We start from the raw sequence: 21148 nt of genomic DNA, 5'->3' as shown, positions 1-21148 counted from the left end.
TTTTCCTACATCAATAAAGATCATATGAAGATCTTTCTTGAAATTTCTAAATTATTTCTTTTCATAGCTTTCCTAAGTAAATATAATTTTTAGTTGTGACAGTGAAACCACTAGACCTTGGAAGGATCTGGAGATAAAAGTCATTAGCAAAGATGAATCCCGCATTTTGAGATGTTTAGCAAAAACCTGTGCTGGATGGGGAATGGGAATGTTGTGCGCCACAAACTTCATTTTGTTGGAGAGCCACATAGTCAAAAGGGGTTTTCGTTCACTCCAAAGCAAACAGTATGGATCTATCATCAGATATTAACAATGTGACCAAAGAACAAACACTTGGTGATAGCCAACTCTTGAATACCCAGTGCCAACAAATGACAAATCTGAAACACTATTAGATGGAAAGGGTTGGTGATGTTACTTGTTAGCTGGAACCCGAGCACACAGCGGAAGGGATCAAATTGAGATCTCTTGTGTTTAAAATCATTGTATAAAAATTAATTACATGGGAACAAACGGTTTACCTTAGAACCGCATTCAAAGTTCCTCCTACAGATAATATTTATTCCACACTTGAGCAACCATAGGGATCGATCTCAAATCTCAACATTTTAAAATTACGATACAGGTTCAATTGAAGTAAAGCAATCCACCATTAAAATTTTTCCCTTCACACACATACTCACTCACAAAAGAGAGAAAGAACGGAAAGAGAAAACGAGGGAGAGAAGAGAGGAGGTTCTAAAAAACTAAACCTCTCTCCATTGTCCCTTATATAGAAGGGGTTTCCTCTTTTGGTCTAATATTTGTTTCCTAAATAGAGAAAAGCAAATCCTAGTGGTAGAAACCCGTTTCCAAAATTGAACAACTATTTTGCTTTTAAAGTGAAAAGAGGTAGAATTTTAAAGGGATTGATATCAAATTATATTTTATTCACTATCACACATAAAAAGATAATTAATCATTTAATATTTTCAAATATTGTCATGCAATATTAACTCTTTAATTTGTATATAATACCTTCCACTTTTCCAATATCTCATAATAAATTATAGGGCATATAATTTTATACTGTCTAACTCCAACTCATTACACATGTCTGTTTCAAAGATGATGTGAACATGATCAGATGTCGAAAAAACATTTCAAATAAAATATTATTTTTTAATAATAATTTATAAAAAAACAACACTGGTACCATATTTCTGTTCAATCAAGTACAGATATTTTATCTCCTCGATATTCCTCAATTAAGGATAGTGAATACAATGTTGACAATCTCTTTCATTAATAATGTGGGGTCACGTGTCCAGCGCACTGATATATAGTCCGGTGGACATCAACCATTGGTTTATCAAAACGTGTGACACAACGCTGCAACAAATAGGATTTCTCAAGTCAAATGTTAAATGACGAGTACTCTCGTCCTCACACAAGTGGCAGTAATACATGCGATATTCTTATCAAATTATTCTCTATACACACACAGTATGTGTACTTACATTTATATAATGGAATTCACATCTCTGGTGACATACAATGTAATGACCATGTGAACAAGATGTTCGGTCATATCTCTAACTGAAAACAATTTTGGGTGAAAACCTATGGAATAACTTACAAGCCTAATAAATAAATGTCATGGAAAAATGAAAATAAATAGTCTTATTAATAAACTGGGTTTGATGGACATACAAATCCAATAGTTACTATCATAACTTCATCCATCATCCAATCCTCTTCCATTGTCATAGACTCTATCACTTGTCATGTATCCAAAGCAACCCATATCTAACATTCCTCACCCACCTACATTTCTTCGATAGCTATTTAATTATTGATGAGAGGATTTGTGATAGATGGGAGTTGAGATCCCCTATATGATTCCAACACCTGTCCCACTAGTACCATTTAGCGAGTGAAGAGTGGTGGATAGATGTTAGCACATGAAGTGTACATTTAGGTGAATATATGTGTAGAGGATCTAAATTAGATAGAGGAGATCGGTGGTGTGAGAGGATGGGAATTAGTGCAGTGCACAACACATACTTCATTGGGGGGGGGGCCCTATATGAGTTTTGATTCATTAAGGTGTGTATCTTAATCACTAACTCTGTTGGAGGTGGTGGCAATAAGTGACAGGAATGAAGGAATCATGCAAAGTTAATTCAAGGAATGGTCAGTACTCACTCATGGTGGGCACACGCACTATTGATGGGTTGCTAACTACTAGGTCTGCTTGATTGGGTTACACCCTTTCCCGATTTTTCCATCTTTTTTTATAGAACCAATTTCTCTTCATCAACGGTGAAGAGATTTTCTATCTTTATTGTAGTTAGATGGGACTCTAGTTTCCTCTGTCCTCTGTCCTCTGTCCTCTATCCTCTGTCCTTTTCAATGTGGAGCTTTCCTTGGATTTACAACATCCAAAATCTTTATGAAATTGTGTTGATTGAGGGTTTATATGTATATATATATATATATATATATAAGTATTTGATTCGTGAAGCGTAAAAGTATTTTAAGTAACAATCCTTCCAAACAAATCATGCGATCTTACATTTTAAGATTACATATGGGTTTCAAATTACAAGCATCAAGAATCCATGAAGTAGATACAAATCATGCGATGTTACATTTTAAGTACCAATCCTTCTGAGCTTTTCAAGCCTTGTGGTTTTTCGACACATGGTCTTGTTAGGCGTCATTATTATGTTAAGTTGTTAACCTATTCGATTAGAGTTTTGAAAAATTTTTATAGAGCAAAAAGTATTTTTTAACACTAAAAAAAAAAAAAATCCTTCCCTATTTGGGTTCATATATTGATATCAGTTAAATGTAATTTTTTTCCCAATTTATAATAAATAAGAGTAATTTCGACATTTTCAATGTAATACTCATGGAGAAATCTCAAAACCAGGTAAGATGATGTGACAATTACAATTATTGGATGGGGATATCCCAAATTCCCAAGCAACCATGTGTGAAACGTTGGAGAATGAGTGAAATTGGTCGGAGGGTTGAGTGAGAGAATGTCGCTTTTGGGTTTTCCGTTTTATTGGGTCCCACAACCTTTTTATGATTTTTTAAACGTTTAAATTTTGGAAAATGTACCGGTGGCATACATGACACGTGGCATCAATGCAAATAAATGTGTAGGGAGTAATTACCCTCCACACACGGGGAGATGATCCCTAAACTCTTGCAAAACACGAAGAGCAGCAAACGGTGAGTAGCATAAGATCCTTGTACTCAAGGGAAGACACGCAGTAGAGCAACGGAACTTACGGAAGTCAGATCGGGGAACCCTAAATTTGCTCTCGCATTGTGTAGCAGAAGACGAACATTTCTGCAATTGTTCCAAGTGTGGTATAAATTTGCTTTTGTTTGTTCTTGATTCTGTTTATTATCTTGAAAATGGCTGCCGTTCACTGTTTAGATTCTCAGTAAATCTTTGATTTTGTGAGCTCTGAACTTCACTGTCTCTTATTCTTACTTCTTCTGTATTTCGATTTTGTTTAGTTAGCCTTACTTGCATGGACTGAGAAGTGAGAAGCTTTGATCATACATAGTACTGGTTAAATTGAGGTGAAACAGCATAGAAGTTGTCTTTTGTTGGTTCTCTCTTTCTTTTTAAGTTTTAGAGTTTAAGGTTTTAATCCGAAATCAGATAATTCAGTTTTCAAGGATTTCGATGGCTTCGTTCTTCGTTTTTGGATCTAAACGCTACTAAGGAACTGCTTCAAGTTTCTGGTCTTTCCTTCTTTGTTATCCTTTGATAGTGGCTCGAGTATGATCAGAATTAAGAACCTATGGCCAATGCAATTAGTTTCACTAGTAGCTAGTTGGAAATTGCATCCATTATGAGTAGGGAGCTCTATTATATCTACAACTTCAGATGATGAGAAATCGCGCAAGGGCTTTTGGGGCCGACGCAGCAGTCCTTCCTCCTCCCCCCTTCGGATCTTGCTCCGGTGGCCACGAAACTCCACCGGCGTCGGTGAGATTCCTCCGGCGAACATTCCTCAGACCAAGGAAGGAGCGTTTGATGCATTTATTAATTTTTTTTTCATCTTCTTTATTCTTCTTAATTCTACGGTTTCTACCTTTTGTATTTTGTTCATGTTTCTCTTAATCTCTTCTATTTCCCTCGGTTTTTTTTCTTCGTTCTTTTCTTACCACCAGCTGGAAGTGTGGAACTGCAGTACGAGAGACATTTTTTTCTTTTCCTCTCCCTCTACGGTTCTACCTTCTTCTTTCTTCTCGGATTTTTTTTTTTTTTTTTGCTTCCTTTCCTCTGTTGCAGCTTTTTTTTTCTGCTTTGTTTTCCTCTCCCAGTCTCCCTTCTATCTTCTCTCTTCTTCTTCACTGCAACCTGCAGCTTTTTTATTTTTATTTATTTATTTATTTATTTTTTTAATGAATATGCAGCTCCTTGGTTCTGGTAATCTGAAGATGAACTTAGTCCATTCACTTTAGTGATTTGTTTTCCTATGAATATCTTGCATTGGTATGAACTATGAAGTATGACCCTTAAATCTTTATTTAGCATATGAGTAGTATTATATAATTTTTAATATGTCATTAGAGCCAAATAGAATGGTTACATAAAAAATAAAACACTAGAACACTTTATTCGATAAGGTGACGCCTTATGCCCTATCGCCAAAGCGTTCCAAAAGACCCTCAAACGCCTTGGTCGCCTCACCGCCGTAATAACCTTGAACCAGAGTGGTGTATGGAGGATAATAGTCAAAATGCTGTAATGGTTTCCAGATATGTTGGTTCAGGAAACCCGTCAAACCCGTCCCATTAATTTTTTAAGTCAAACTCATTTATTTTTTTTCCTAGTAGTTTTGATTGGAATCTAATATATTACTTTAGTACTGTGCAGATTTCAGCTCCAATCTTTCCATGGCTCCAGCAGCGGCAGTAGATTCTGAAACAATGAATCCTCGAGGTGTTTTCCTTGTGATGAATACCCTTATGAATTTGAAATGCAAAAGAGACTAATTTAATTTGTTTGGTGCATTATTTTTTGCTTTAGAAAACATTGCTTTCTCTTGATTGTACTATTGTAGTCTTGGTGGTTTCGTAATTTATGTTGGGCCATTTGGCTCAAATTCCTTTGTGTCAAGAGAAGTATAGTGTTGAGGAAAATGTCCTTTGACTCTGCCCCTTTTTCCTTTTTGGTTGTCCCTTGCCTTTGTTCACTCCCTGTGCCTGGGGGAGGGGGAAAACGAGAAGAATTTACTGTTCATATTCCTACCCCTTTTCTTCAAAGAACTTTGTTTCTAAAGCTTACAATCAAGACCCAAATCCTTAATCATGTATTTCTATGAATGTCAGTTTTGCATTTTGTTGATCTCTGAACTTTGCTTGTTCTGCAGTGGAATTTGGTTTCTCTGTTGTCTTCAAGCATGCCTTTTAATTACTTTTGCATTTTATAAATTAATGATGTTGGTTGTTTTGTGTGCTATGATAATGACATTTTAAATTTGTTAGAAAGTCAAGGTATTTGAGTTCATAATTTAGTTTTATTATGTCACATCCTACAAGTTTTTTTTTTTTTTTTCCTGGTGCTTAGTGTTCTTGTCTTATTTGGGACAGATGTTTGTGTTGTTGGTGTTTCACGTACACCAATGGGTGGCTTTCTTGGTTCGCTCTCATCTCTATCAGCCACCAAACTTGGATCTACAGCCATTGAATGTAAGTTAACTTTCTATCTTCTTTTAACCCCCTTTTGAAAGAGAAATTGACAATCCATCCTTAGTTGCCTCTGCATGATGTGTTTGAGGCTTTGAGCTCATCAATATGTTAGAAAGGTAAGGTATTAAATTCATAATTTAGTTTTATTAGCTTATATCCTGTAAGATTGTTCTGGTTATCTTCTTGTATGTGAATAGCTTATTTGGTTTTTGAAATGCCATTTTTCTTTTCTTTTCAACTTTTAGGTGCTCTTAAGAGGGCGAATGTTGATCCAGCGCTAGTACAGGAGGTTTTCTTTGGAAATGTTCTGAGTGCAAATTTAGGGCAGGCTCCTGCTAGACAAGCTGCATTAGGGGCAGGCATACCTAATTCAGTGGTCTGCACCACTGTTAACAAGGTCTGCGCATCAGGGATGAAGGGTGAGGTCATCTTATCTCTCTCTCTAGAAAAGAGTATTTTCTCTTTAAGAATACAACACACCAGTGAAAAACATGGTTTTTATTTTATTTTCTTTCATGTATTGTTGGCACCTCAGCTACAATGCTTGCAGCACAGAGCATCCAGTTGGGTATCAATGATATTGTCGTGGCTGGTGGCATGGAAAGCATGTCTAATGCTCCTAAATATCTAGCGGAAGCAAGGTCAGTGTCACTTCCTAGTTCAAATTTATTCATTATTTTTTATATAGTGTGCTCTTTTTCCTATGAATTTATTGCAAGGCTTGTGCAGCTGAATTAAAATGTGAATTTTCTAGGTAAAAATAGATAAGAACAAATAATAAACAAGATGGGATGTGGTAGTAGATTGGTAGTCACTGAAGTTTAAATACTGCTTGGCCACTATGCAGAAAGGTTGTTTCACATTCCAGGAGCTTGCAATTGTGGAAAAGTATATTTGTGGATTATCTAATTAATGATCCTTCTTGTTATGGGTTTAATAGGCAGATCTTCTTAACACAATCTAAACTTCAAGCCAAAGATCATGCTTCGGAAAATTACTCGGTAGTTAAAAAATGAAAATTATGACTATTGAATTAGATCAGATAATATCCATCTTGTCTCTCAATATTTTGGTTGCTGAAAAGGAGAATGGTTCTGATCAAACTTTCTTCTTTGAAGCTGAATTAAATTGAAAGGATAATTTTGCTTCCTTTCCAACATGATGTTTTGGGTGTCCTGGTTTTAGCATTTGTGTGTGTGTGTGTGTGTGTTTTAATTTCAAATGCCGTGGTCATGTTTGAAACTGAATCTACTTATGTGGGACTGCTGGAATTGTTAATTACATATCTTAGTCTCAAGTTACCAGCACAATTGCCACTCCCCAGTTCCCACCCCTGTGAAAGAATCCGTGTTAGTAAAGTTTTTATTTATTTTTGATAGATATCTTTGTTAATGCAGTTGATAAGTAGGAAACAATGATGTTTATTTAACCTGCTCTAATCCATTGTGTATCAACAGGAAGGGATCCCGATTTGGTCATGATACTGTTGTTGATGGGATGCTTAAAGATGGCCTATGGGATGTATATAATGATTATGGAATGGGCGTTTGTGCTGAAATATGTGCAGATCAACATAAAATAACAAGAGATGAGCAGGTACTTATCGAAAGCCATCTATGCTGCCAAAAATTTACTGTGCAACCTTCAGCCAAGTGCATCAAACCTTCAAGTATAAGGGAGCTTTCTGATTTTACCACATCAAATCTATCCTCTTGACTTCCTCAATTTACTTTCTTTTTTTCTCCCCGAATGAATCCTATGGAAAACTGTGTACTTGAATTCTATCGTGGCCTTACCCTTTTTTACTTAAGCCCTAGTATCTAACAATGCAGGATACATATGCTATTCAAAGCTTTGAGCGTGGTATTGCTGCTCAAAATGGTGGTGCCTTTTCATGGGAAATAGTTCCGGTTGGTGTCCTATGCAAAATGGGAGTGCTTTTTTTTTTTTTTTTTTTTTTTTTTCTTTCTTTCTTTTTTGTTTTTGTTTATAGTAAGTTGTATCTACCATGATGATGAACAAACATGCAGGTTGAAGTCTCCATGGGAAGGGGAAAACCATCCACAATTGTTAATTTGGATGAAGGTCTAGGAAAGGTAGAGTACTACAGAGATTTGATTCTCATAGGCTTATATTCCGGTTTGTGTTTTATATCCATGCTTCTTATAGTCTTATGTGCATGCGGATTTGAGTTCTTTCATTTGAATAATGCTTGAGTAGTTTCTAGGTTATTTTGTTGTAATTTGTGGGTCTATGAATCAATTAATTTGCTCTTGAAAGACATTATAATGTTTCCTGGATTAGTTAGCCATTTGTCTTTTTGTACAAATGATGCTTTATAATCAATGTTACAAAAAAAAAAAAAAAAAAAAAAAAGAAGAGAGGAAACAAAGAAGAAAAGGTGATTGAGATATAAATGTAAGTTTTTTACATCTGTCCTTGAAATGTTTATATTCTGATGTTTCTTTATCTTCCATTCTAACATTTGTGCTACTTGTTGTTTCTTACATCCTCCTATATCAAATTGAAATGTATTCTATCTTCTACGCTACATCTTCCCCTAGTAAAATCGCGGACTGTTACCAGAATGTTGCATAGATCATTCTGGATTTGCAGAGCCTAATTTAAAGATTCCAGAAGTCAAAGAGACTTGCTGTTTCAGTTAATTTCGTTATTTTCTGTTATTATGGCCGTATGTTTATGTAATATTCAAAATATAAGCACATAGATATGGAGTTTGCTGATATTGCTTCCTTTTGCTGCTAGCTTCTTTATGAATAGACTGATCTATTGCCATTGTATCTTCCAGTTTGATCCTGTTAAACTGAGGAAGCTCCGACCAAGTTTCAAGGAGGATGGAGGTTCTGTTACGGCTGGCAATGCTTCTAGTATAAGGTTCATTGATTTCCTTCACTTTTTACTGTTCTCTCCATAGTTGTCACAGCTTCTAGGCAACCCAAGGCGTTGGAAGGGGGGGGGGCTTGGACCCAAGGCGACACCAAAAAGGCGCCTGCCTAGGCAACCAAGGCGACCGAGTCACCTGGATGGTGTCGACGCTTTGACAACTATGGTTCTTCTTGCTGAATTGGTTTGTACATCTGTGTGCTTAAAAGTCAATACCATGCCATCTTATGTTATTTAGTTTGCATGTGAGATAATCCAGTGATTGATACTTGTATGCATCTGGACCAAATGGAGAAACCACTGAGGAATTTGCATTAGAAGAGTTGCTCTTGGAATTAAGGTTCGAGAATTTGGTTTCGATCTAGGTTGTTGAAATTGAAATATATCGGGTTTCGACCGAAACCTGGGTGAAACCCTGCATGTTTTGGTGGTGGTTTCACTTGACCATTTCAGTTGTCAAATGACCATATTTTACCTGAAACTTCAGGGTGACCCTAATTAAGTGTCTCGAAACATAATGGAACATTTAGATTGTTAGTACACAAACCAAAAATGTTAGTTGGTTTTGTACCCTAGGTAGTGTACGACATACCTCAGCTGTATATTTTCTCAAATATAGCCTATGCTACTCATAATTTAGTACTAGAACACATAATATTTAATGAAAACAACTAAAATATGCATACAATATACAAATGAAAAAAACATTTAATATTACGAAATGTCAAAATGTTACTAATGTAGGCCTAGGTTAGTGAAGTCCTAGACTCCTAGTCCCCAGTAGGATCATAGGTCCATTAACAGCAGGCTTAGAATGTAAGTCCAGCAACAGAGGAGGAAGGAATACTAAACAGTAAGGCGAATACTAAGGACTACAATGGCCTATTCTCAAGAATATGCTAACAGTTAGGCACTCAATCACAGAACCATAACAGATTGGAACCCACAGTTGTTTGAACAAATGGGTTTCTTAAACACAGAACAACACCAGGTTACCAAAATAGTAAGTAGCCAACTTAGATGGCTTAGATCATGAGATAAACCAGAAGTTCCAAAATAGAAAGTAAGAATCAGAGTTAGTAACTGTATACCTCAGGGAGATGCAGCCACTGGAAAACCAAGAAATTTTAATCAAAGGTGGTCTATGACAAGGGGAATACCATGTCAAAACCTGGACTCAATCAACTGGCTGGATGAGAAGGAAACCACCAAGAGGAAGTTTTCTGTCCAGGAAACCAGATTGGAAGGTGCCGCAAGGAATATTCTGGTTTCCAAGGCTTCAGTGCATCACAAGGGTTGATGGAGCACGCAAGTGCATTAAACACTCTCACAGTAACTCTCAGTAAACCTCAGTTGCAATGGAAATAAAATAGAAACAAAAGAGAAGGTGGTAGAGAAGAGGAGGGAATAAAAAGGATATGTAGGTATCTCACCTACTGTAGAGAAGTTATCCCACCTATCTCCACGAGGGCCTGTTACCCAAGCTGTCTCTCACAGCTTCTACATCTCACAGGTTTCAAAGCCAAGCTTTCTTTTCAACTCAAAAACATGGGCACTGCTTTGGCCTAGCCTTTTATTTATAATGAAGAAAACCTTTACAAGAAAATAGTATAGCTTCATATAACTTTATTACAAAATAGAAACTAATAAAGTAGTAACTGAATCTAATTAATGTTTAGTAACTGAAATAGAAACTAAATAAAATTCTAACATTGTCATTAGCTCCCAAAATGGAAACTAAGTAAAATAGTAATCAAATCTCTTCATAGTCTTCTCCTTGCACAGAAGATTTGACAGCTCCATATCAGCTGGTAAATACTCCACGCAAGGATTATTCTAAGGACCGAATAATGGCTGAAATCCTGGTCCATCAAGTGGACCGAAGGCTGGATGATTGGACTGGCTCGATGGGCTGGTCTGAATTCTGTTTTGCTCCTTTCCTTTTCAAGCTGTGATAAATACACCACCGCCATCACCATCATCCCCAGCGGCATCGTCTCCTTCGCCAGATGGCAACAATGTGGGAGTGTAGGAATTGAAATGCAACCACTTGACATCCTCATCATCCCCACCAAGCTAAGACTCGAAAGGTTGAGGTGTTTGTGTGTGGACTCGACCCTCTCAAGAAGCCATGAATTCACTAACATCGACACTCATCTGACTAGCAACCTTGGGGTCGGGCCTACCACCAGGCTGATCCATCACGGGGTCACCTTGATCCCTCACCCATTTGTATTGAGGATCCTCCTCATCTGACCTACTCATATGTGCTGTGATGTAGATACAGTTGCACTTACCTGGTTGAACCAGCATGACCGGCTGTGGAAGCCAAGGGCCAAGAAGAACCGGTCCAGCCCATTTTTTTGGGCCAACAAGGGCTGGTAGTAGTTTAGTTAATAGTATATCTTTTATTTTATCATACTTGTTTTGGGATAGGATACGTAGGGTAAGTAGGAGTCAATTTCAGTTTTGGAGTCTAAGTAGGAGTCAATTTCAATGTTAAGAGTCTAAGTAGGAGAGTTATTTTAATTTCTTTTAAATACTTGCATAAACTCAATGTTTGAGATTAAAGTAAATTTTATTTAGAATTAGTGAATTCGTGTGTTGTGTGATTCCCCTTCCCCCTCTTTGTGCGATTTCCCTTCTTCCCTAAGGCTACCCCATCATGCTGAATCTTCAATAAATTTTATTTAGAATTAGTGAATTCGTGTGTTGTGTGATTCCCCTTCCCCCTCTTTGTGCGATTTCCCTTCTTCCCTAAGGCTACCCCATCATGCTGAATCTTCAATCTCATGCTGTAGTACACATACACCAACTGCTCTAGAAGTTTATGTCCTAATCGGTTCTGCCTCTTGGAGTGGGTAAGTGAAAACATATTCTAGTTGCGCTCTCATTTGGAGGTGGAACATGTCTAGGAGAGCTCCGTAATTGCTATCTTCCTCAAGCTTTGTGCATCTCTCCCATATAACACCCACCATTAACCTGCATTAGAATATTCTTAGTAAGTGATTGTACTTGGATACATACTTATATGAATTGAACTAAGAGATTAAGTTAGTGGGCTCACCAAGAGCAGTATTTTCCTGACCGGACTTTGTGCCTCCACATTCGAAAGTCCCAAGTGCATCTCTGAAGGTCTTCGTCTGTGTCCATTTCAAACATTGACAAGTCAACTTCAGTTTGCTAATAGGACTAACTGCATCGATTATAAATACTACAGAAACTACAAGTTGAGCTCACTATTGCAGACCTACTGTACATTTGGGTTAGGCTCTAGCTTGGCCACCACATCTTGCATTGCATCTATCAATTCTTGATTCATTCGAAGTCCGTGCTTGTATTTTACTTGGGATCGAGATAGTAGACTAGAAATAACATGAAGAACTTGTCAATGCTTATGAAAGTGTACTGGAAAGTAATTTGACTTAGGTAGTATAAAAGAAAAACTTAGGAGACTCATGGAAAGATTTAGAGATTGTAAAAAGGATCTCCATATGGTCTTTATTGACCTGGAAAAAGCATATGACAGAGTACTTAGAGAGTTAATCTGGCAAGTACTAGAGAAGAGAAGTGTTTCAAATAAATATGTGGAAATGATTAAAGATATGTGTTGTGGTGTGGTGATTAGTGTACGAACTATTTGGGGGGGGGCAAAGTTGTGAATTCCTAATTATAGGTTACATCAATGATCAACTTTAAGTCCTTATTTGTTTGCACTTATAATGGATGATTTCAATAGAGATATTCAAGATGAGGTTACTTGGTGTATGCTTTTTGCTGATGACATTATTCTGGTGGATGAGACAAAAGTAGGGATTATTGCCAAGTTGGAGTTATGAAGATCAACCTTGGAATCAAAAGGTTTTAAGATAAACAGAACGAAGGAGTATAGGTGTGTAACTTTAGCTACACCATAACGGAAAATGAGGTGGTGAAAATTCATAGGAAGGAGATTTTGCAAAGTGATTATTTTAGGTATCTGGGTTCAATCATATGAATAAATAAGGTTATATAGAGGTGCATTTGAAGTGTTGTGTGTTTGATGTATTTCTCTAAAACTTAAAACAAAAATTTTATAGGACAGTCATACGACCGGCTATGATGTGTGGTGTGGAATGTTGAGCATTTAAAAAGCATCATATAAATAAATTCAGTGTAGTGGATATGAAGACGTTGAGACAGATGAGTGGCGAAGCTAAGTTTGATAAATGTAAGTAATGATCATATTAGAGCTAATGGAGCAACTCCAATACATGATAGACTATGAGAAAGTCGTTTGAGGTGGCATGGTCATGTTTATCAGAGGCCTTTGGATGCTCCAGTATGAAGGAGTGATTTGATTTAGATTGCGGGAGCTAAAAGAGCCAAGGGTAGAGCTAAATTGACATTAGGGGAAGTGGTGAGGAGAGACATGCATAGCTTAGGCCTTGTATCAAGTATGACCTCGAATAGAGCTGATTTGAGGGCAAGGATCCATGTAACCGACCCCATTTAGTTGGGATGAGGCTGAGTTGTTGCTGTTGTAGTATAGAAGAAAGCTCACCAACCTTATGTAGTGGATGCAAAAGTTTCCTATCTTAGCGATCTTGTACTATGTGAATGTAGCTCCTACCACCATATGTTATCATTCCTGCCACTTGGTCCTAGTGCCCACCTATGCAACCAAGCGCTCGCCTATAGAGACAAAGGTGCTTGGACGCCAAGGCGACACCTACATGACGCATGACAGATATGCATACAAGTGTGGTAGGGTAGGCTTTTTGTCAGAGTTGACCATCCTCAATACCTTTACCACTGGCTTAAGTAATGTAACAACCTTCTTTAGGTCGTGCCAAAACTACTCACCAGATATAGTTGATTGGCTGCTTTATGTCCTGGAGAACCTGACTCACTCCAACTAAGCCACTCCTCTAAAGCAAACATAGATCTGAGTTCTACCTTCTTTTCCTCAAAGCTCTTCAGAGCAATGTAGTTAGGTGGTGAGTTGAGTAATGCCTGACCTAATGCGATCCCAAATTGAGTAATGCCCGACCTAACTATATCCCCACCACACTTAATCCCCACCACACTTGGTCCTCAACATCTGTAAGGCATGCCTATGGTTGTACACAATGTGGTCACTTGGCTTGCCCTCTCAACCACACTTCGCACCAAGGTAATCTTCCCATGTCCTTCAGCATGAGGTCAATGTGGTGGGCTGCACATGGGGTCCGAAACAGGCGGTGCATGCTATTGTTCATTAGTCTCTCCCTCACCTTCTTGAAGTTACTACCGGTGTCCATCACCACTTGGACAACATTCTCTATCCCTGTCTCTTGGATCATCGCCTTCAACAACTTGTATATATATATTTTGCATCTTTCTTTTCCTTAGATGCATCCACTAACTTAAGTGACACAGTTTTACCGTCACAATATACAATGAAGTTGATGATGGATTGTCTATTAGGCCTAGTCCAACCATCACACATGACAATGACACCATAGTCTGACCATGTCACTTTAAGGGTTTTTATGTACACCTCTAGCTCCTTTCTCTACTGGGGCAAATACACATTCTTCTGCTCGTAAACAATGGGCCCCTTCACTCCATTCCCAGCTTTTCTTACAGTTTCTAGTCCATCGGTAGCATGTGTTGGGCTACTATGGTAAAAGAATTACTTCGACAGGATATGTCACCCCACTTTACCCCTTCCAATCAGGCCACATATGCTTCATATTTCTCCATCTATTGCCCCAAGTCCTAAAAAGTGCAGGAGCCTGCTCAAGTATGTCAACATCCTCATCTACTGGGGGTGGGGGTGGTGGGGGTGGGGCTTCCCTCATACTCTGCCCTCTTCGAAAGGGCAGCTTTCTGGCTCTATCCTCTTGCATATGTGTAACCTGTTTAGCAAGCCACCTCTGTCTCAACATCAACGGGCATGTAGACTCATCACTATCAAAATCAAAACTCAAAAGTCATCCCCTGGGCCTGCCTCTACATGCCTCTTTAGAACTCATTGCCTTCTCAGACTCTTCCCTTGCCTTCTGCTTATCTAACATCCTCTTTATTCATCCCTTAATGAGGGCAGCCATTGCCTTTTGCACCTCAGAAGGGACCCTAGTGCATTTAGCCACATCCTAGTATCCACCTGCCAAATGCCACTTCAGTCTTGTGGCCCCATCTCCCATGAGTTTGTTCCCAGATTAGTTGCATTGTGACTTCTTATAATTTGCAATGGGTACACCATAGCTCCATGCTATGTCTCCCCCATCTCCTCCGTGAGTAGCCATGATGTGCTCTTCTTACACTATTGCAACAAAAAGTGCCATGTTATTAATTCTTCTACATCAATTCAAATCCGATGACAACAATTAAGCTAGTTCGTAATTCTACTTCACTCATATATTTCTGCTGACTAAAACTAATTTCTAATAAACTTTTTTAAAATTAACAATACCTTAACTAACCAAAAGTTAAGTATTGAAAAACACATTAATCACCATTTTAAGTGTCCAAAAAAATACTTACCCTACGATATCTAACATATAAAAAATTGAAGCCTAACTATTAAATATTTACCCTATTTTTTGCAAAAATTATCTTTAGGGAAAAGGGTATATCTCAAAGTTTAATCTTCGACAAATCTTGCTCAAATGCACTAAATTGTCGTTGTAGATGTATTGTAGTGGTCTCCAACATGTTCCACCAAAATTTGTTGCTGATTTGACCAAAGAACTCAAAAACTGGTGTTTTCTAGCAACCAGGAAACGACGACCCATTTTGATAGAAGTGTGGCTTTTTGTATAAAGCATTGTGTGTGGTTGGTACAAAACCGAAGTCAGAAATCTACTGAAATTTTTGGTACAAAACCGAAATCTGAAATATATGAAATTTCGACCAAAACTCTCAGGTTTCAGTCAAAACATTGTATTCCTGCTGAGTTGCAGGAAATTTTAAGGTTGAAACCAAAATAATTCGTGAGATTTCAATAGTTTCGAATGAAATCTCAAACATTGCTTGGAATAATAACAGAATGTTTATAAACAACTCTTTGACGGTTATTTTAGTTTGAATATTTTGCAGGTTTACCACATATTATAGTTTATCTATCTTACAGTCTGTTAAATATTCTCTCCCCCTTTCCTTAGTAAGTAATCTTGATGATCTTTACCAAGCATCATTTTGCGGAAGTGCTGTGGTAGTGAGTAATGCAAACTGAGGTTGTCATGACCATTTTGAAGTCTTGCGTAGGAAAGACTCAATGTGTTTCTTAACCTTTCGTCTTTGACAGTGATGGTGCTGCTGCGCTGGTGTTAGTGAGTGGAGAGAAGGCTCTTAAACTTGGACTGAAAGTAATTGCTAAAATCACAGGCTATGCTGATGCGGCTCAGGTATATTAAAGAGATTGTAGAGTTGCAAACATGCTATTACTCATTCTGAAATAAAATATGAGAAGAAACTTTGCTCCTGCCATTTTCTGTTTCCAATTATTTTGTCCGAGTCCCATGGTATTAGCATATTGAGATTTGGCTGGTTGTGCAGGCACCCGAGTTATTTACAACAACTCCTGCCCTTGCAATTCCGAAGGCCATTTCAAATGCTGGTTTGGAAGCTTCACAAGTCGATTATTATGAAATAAATGAAGCCTTTGCTGTGAGATTATGTTCTTTGAGTATGATGTTTTTCTGGCATCTTACTTATCAGTATCTTTATTTGACAGTCATATTTGCTCCTTTATACTCTGCAGGTTGTAGCCCTTGCAAACCAAAAGCTGCTTGGGCTTAACCCTGTGAGTCTCTAACTTTTCTTTGTATATTACTTTTGTCCTTGTGATCTGGGTGAATTGTTTTCTTAGGTTGTGCAATCCATCTTTGTTTCTTTAACTTGATGATTACCACCAGCTGCTTTTCTTCATAAAGTGTGTTTTTTGTAATTGCACATGCAGGAAAGAGTTAACGTGCATGGTGGAGCTGTATCTTTAGGGCATCCTCTAGGTTGCAGTGGAGCTCGTATCTTGGTCACACTACTGGGGGTATACTTTTTATTGTTACCTTTATTCATTTGGCAAGTGAAGTTGACTGATCATTATCAATTTAGGGCCCGTTTGATAACGTTTCAAGAAATGCGTTTCTGCCGTTTCTGTGTCTAAAAACGGCAGAAACGGAACAAAAAGCATTTGATAAAACTGTTTCGTTTCACTTGTTTTCAGAAATAGAAATTGAAATTTCTACCTATTTATGGTTCAAGAAACGACCCAGGCGAAACAAGTTCTACTTGTTTCGTCGTTTTTGGAAAAGACTCGTGGCCATTCTTTCGCTGGTTACTATCGACTTCCAGAAATATGACTTATCAAACACCTTCAATTTTGTTTCTATTTCTAGAAACGGAAATTTATGTTTCTGCCGTTTCTTGAAACAGAAACGGCAGAAACATTATCAAACGGGCCCTTAGGCTCTGTCTGGTTACAAGTAAGAGAAGTGAAATTGATTTTAAAAAGAAAAAGGGAACTTTGTAATCATTGCTTTACATAATTGTATGAACCACTTAAACTTCTCACATATTTAGCAATGATATTTTTCAGATGTTTTTTATTTTTTTTTATTTTACTTTTCAAATCCAATAGGATTTGCTTTAGTAATTAAGTTTGGAATGATATGGAACTAGTAACAGAGTCGTGTTGGGTAATGACTACAAAACTGTCATTTTCAAGCCTGAAAATTTTCACTTCCCTTCCCTTAATTCCCTTGCAACCAGATGGAGTCTTAATAGTGGTGTACTACAAATTGCCAAACAGTGTTATATTTTTTTTCTCTTCTTTTTCATCATTCTCTTTTTGCTTCCATGTTCTTCTCTCCCCTCCCCCCCCCCCCTCCTCTTTTGTTCTCAGAAGAATGTGTTGTATTTCCTGTTCACATATTAGGATTTCCTGAACACAAGGAAGCTTTCTCCATTTATGCTTTTTCTCTTATATGCAATGTGCATGTGTGCTCATAATTCATGTTATATTTAAGATATAGAAAGTTTATACTTTTGCTTTTTCTAAGTTTAAGTGTAATGGTGTCATAGGTACTGAGGCAGAAAAATGGGAAGTACGGAGTTGCTGGAGTTTGCAATGGGGGTGGAGGAGCTTCTGCTCTTGTTCTAGAGCTCATATAAGCATTTATATTTGGTTAGATTCAACTCTCAATTAAATCAGCTCATAATTTGCATTATCTTTTGAGTATATAACTAGTTTTGGTGAAAAATATAGTGCTTATATTCACTGTAGCACTTTTTAAATGCAAGGAGAGTACTGAAATGTTAAAATGTAGGGCTGAGTTTCACTGTAAAAATTTTTAAATGCAAGGAGAGTACTGAATTTAAACATTTCAATAACGTGGATCAAGTCCAGCATGGCAGTATTCTTTGAACTGATCCACATTATTTTACTTGATTGCTTTGCTGGATAAAAAAATTTACCATATTTTTTGGTGTTGGCATGCCTAAGGACATGATCACAATTCACCATCAACTCAGCTGAAATTTGACATAATTCACTAAATTTATTATTATCAGCATGGTTGTCATGGTTCCTACGCGACCCAAGGTGTTGGAGGGCCACATAGGTGACAAAGTGCCCTATTATATCTTTTAGTGTCCATTATATCTAGTATAGCAATGATATAATTATGCGTATGTTCTACATCATGAATAAAATACTAGCGGATTAAAGCATGTAACAACATTACAAGAACAACAAACACAATGAATTTATGCTAGCATGCTACTATTAGCACTAATTTTCCGTTCGAAGGAACAATATGGCAATAATATTAGCACTAATCTGTTTCAGTGCTCAACAACAGGGATGGAATTGAAGAACAGATTAAATGTCGTTCTCAAACTAATAAACAACATTCCATTAAGAAATTGTGGGCAAAAAATTAAAATTGAAATTAAAGGTTTTTTTTTTTTTAAACAAAAAGACAAACTGGGTAAGGACACATGAGCAAGTAAGCTATGCAATCAAAATAAAAGTTATTTAAGCGAACTAACTAGAGAATCAATCAACTGACACAGCATAAAGAAATTATTAGGATTGGAAAAATGAAGACCAGTACATTTATAACAGCAGTAACAGCAAATAAAGGGGGAAAAATGTGGCAACCATGAAAAAAAAGTTCCAGAACCTGTATGCATACAAACTCTAATAAATTTAGAAGGTAAAGGAGGAGAAGAAGAGAAGCAAGAGGAAGAACTAAAGAAAAAAATTAATACAAAACCGGAGAAGAAGCTGAAGGGGAGAAAAAGAGCTCGTGAGAATGAACTCGAGTGTCTTGATTATTCTTCTTTCGAATATGATTGTCAGAAATCTGGTTGGCAGTGTGCAATTTTGGTTTTGTGCTGGCGTCGTGGGAATTTTTTCCCTATATATATATATATATATATAGATGAAGTGATTCCATGCTTTTCAGATGCATGATACTAGTCCCCAAACAAATAGAATTGTCAGAAACAGCATCAGTTTATACAGGAAAAAGAAGAAAAACTATATAGACCCAACAACACCAGCCCAGGCACCAAGGCAATGCCCAGTGCACCAAGATGGTCCAAGGCGACCAGCTGCCTTTTGTTAATACAGCAAGTCGAGCGGTCGAGGTGTTGCCTAGCTCTAAAAAAACCGCAGACAAGGTGACTCCTTCCTACTATGGCTACCAGGACTAGAGTTCTTGCAAATCAATCATTTGCTTTCATTCTAACTAAAAACTTAAATAGATTAAGAAAAAGAATAGCACATCTTTGAATTCTTCCAAATATAGAACAAAACATGTTGAGCTACCAGAGATCTTTTCTGTGGAAGAGACCATTTCTATACAATATATAGTAGATGCACTAATCTATTTCCGAGGGTTGAAAGAATGAGGTATATGAAATGATTGCCTTGTTTTCACCTTCTGGACCTTAAGAGCTATTATGGTTTACTGTTCTAACAAATTATGCAGTGTTCATAACTGAATTTTACAGAGCCAACAAATGTTATATTATGAACATGGCTAAAATAGAAATTGAAATGTCATACAACAACAAATGAGGATTATCCCAACTAAATGGGGTCGACTACATGGATCCTTGCCCTCCAATCAACTCTGTTCAAGGTCATATTTGATATAGGGCCTAAGCTATGCCTGTCTTTTCTCACCGCTTCTCCTTAGGTCATTTTAGGTTTGCCTCTGCCTATTTTAGTTCCGTCAATCTGAATCTAATCACTCCTCCGTACTGGAGCATCCAATGGCCTCTGTTGAACATGGCCATGCCACTTGTATCGGATTTACTCTCAAATCAGTTCTAATATAACCCTTCCTAGTTTTGCCGTGCATACATTTCAACATCTTCATACCCGCTACACTGAGTTTATCAACATGATGCTTCTTAACTACCCACCATTCCATACCATACATCATAGTCTGTCGTATGACTTTCTTATAAAATTTACCTTCAAGTTTTGAAGAAATACATTGACCACACAACAGTCCGGATGCACCTCTCCACTTCACTTATCCTATTTTAGTTATCTGTGAAACATAATCAACTATATCACCTTCTTTATTTATAATTGAGCTCAAATTGAAATGCCATAATGATCAAGAAATAAGGGTTTGATGGCTATTATAATGGAAACATTGACCATTATTTAACCAAGGGCCACAGTTGGATCTATGTTGGTAACCTCCAGAGATATGTGAACCGTATCTATCAATTACTCGCAGTTTCTATTACTTTTTCTAGTTTATTGAGGTTTTTCGGTTGGTCATGGAAAACCTTGTTTGAATGTTATGCAGGCCATTCGCAAGGTGGACATTCTTCATTATGAAAGGTTACCATAGCTGGTGTCCTGTTAAACTGTTACATGTTCATTTTTCCTTCATTGTTTAGTATCCTCTCCAGTAATAAGTGCAATTTCATATATTAGTAGTGATGTATTTGGGCCCAATAAATCCCTTCTCTCTCTCTCTCTCTCTCTCTCTCTAGATTATCACAGTTTTCATTAGACAGATCAGATAATTTTGAGATCAAACCAACTCTCTTGGCTGCCTAAATTGAATTATACATTGTTTATTGGTACTGTCCAGGAAGTATGTCAATCAAATGAGCTTTGCTGCCTAAATTACTGAATACTGACTGTTTTTTTGCCAGTTTGCATTGGTCTTTTCATGGGTTTGATGGCATTTGAACCATTCCATCTAATCTCTGCAATTTCCCAACAGTCAAAATTACCATATCATCTTTCCACACCATATTTAGATTTGCAGACTCTAGATTATATAGTGGATTGCATGGTTAGGAGCATTTTTGCCTTATTTTACATGGAAGCTTAGAAAAAAGTTGGGAGGTGAGGGTGATTATGATCTAGTCACATCTTTCTTACAAATGCTCAAACCTATAATTAGTATGATCCAGAAACAATTGGATATAGACCATAAATTTTATTCGTCTGCAAAGCGGGAACAACACCTACCTCTGGGTGAAGATGAATAAAGTTATAGGTATCTATTAGTCATGAACTTGTAGTAGAGCT

At 37.2% G+C, this 21148-nt stretch overlaps 1 protein-coding gene across 3 annotated transcripts; it reads left to right on the top strand.

Moving 5' to 3' along the window:
* Positions 1-3209: 3209 nt before the first annotated feature.
* LOC122076681 (acetyl-CoA acetyltransferase, cytosolic 1) lies at positions 3210-20737 on the top strand. 3 transcript variants are annotated; one of them, XM_042642117.1, is made up of 16 exons: positions 3240-3366; positions 3520-3585; positions 4892-4957; positions 5608-5706; positions 5952-6125; positions 6242-6347; positions 7164-7302; positions 7539-7616; positions 7737-7802; positions 8516-8601; positions 15884-15983; positions 16135-16245; positions 16340-16381; positions 16538-16624; positions 17659-17761; positions 20412-20737. In XM_042642117.1, the coding sequence occupies exons 3-15, from the start codon at positions 4912-4914 to the stop codon at positions 17746-17748; spliced, it is 1224 nt and encodes a 407-aa protein (XP_042498051.1). In that variant the 5' UTR covers positions 3240-3366; positions 3520-3585; positions 4892-4911; the 3' UTR covers positions 17749-17761; positions 20412-20737. The 3 variants fall into 3 exon arrangements, with proteins under 3 accessions (XP_042498049.1, XP_042498050.1, XP_042498051.1); XM_042642115.1 differs by lacking the exon at positions 3520-3585 and having other exon boundaries at positions 3210-3366; XM_042642116.1 differs by lacking the exon at positions 3520-3585 and having other exon boundaries at positions 3218-3366; positions 4882-4957.
* The last annotated feature ends 411 nt before the right edge of the window (positions 20738-21148 follow it).

The sequence above is a fragment of the Macadamia integrifolia genome, chromosome 4 (assembly GCF_013358625.1).
Source record: "Macadamia integrifolia cultivar HAES 741 chromosome 4, SCU_Mint_v3, whole genome shotgun sequence".
NCBI classification, from domain to species: Eukaryota; Viridiplantae; Streptophyta; class Magnoliopsida; order Proteales; family Proteaceae; genus Macadamia; species Macadamia integrifolia.
This window is presented reverse-complemented; position numbering and strand designations above follow the sequence as displayed.

Excerpts from the sequence above, each read along its gene's own strand:
- LOC122076681 (XM_042642115.1), top strand. The coding sequence starts at position 4,912 with ATGGCTCCAGCAGCGGCAGTAGATTCTGAAACAATGAATCCTCGAG. Across the intron at positions 6,348-7,163 it reads AAATATCTAGCGGAAGCAAG|GAAGGGATCCCGATTTGGTC; the intron begins GTCAGTGTCACT and ends GTGTATCAACAG. Across the intron at positions 8,602-15,883 it reads GGCAATGCTTCTAGTATAAG|TGATGGTGCTGCTGCGCTGG; the intron begins GTTCATTGATTT and ends CGTCTTTGACAG.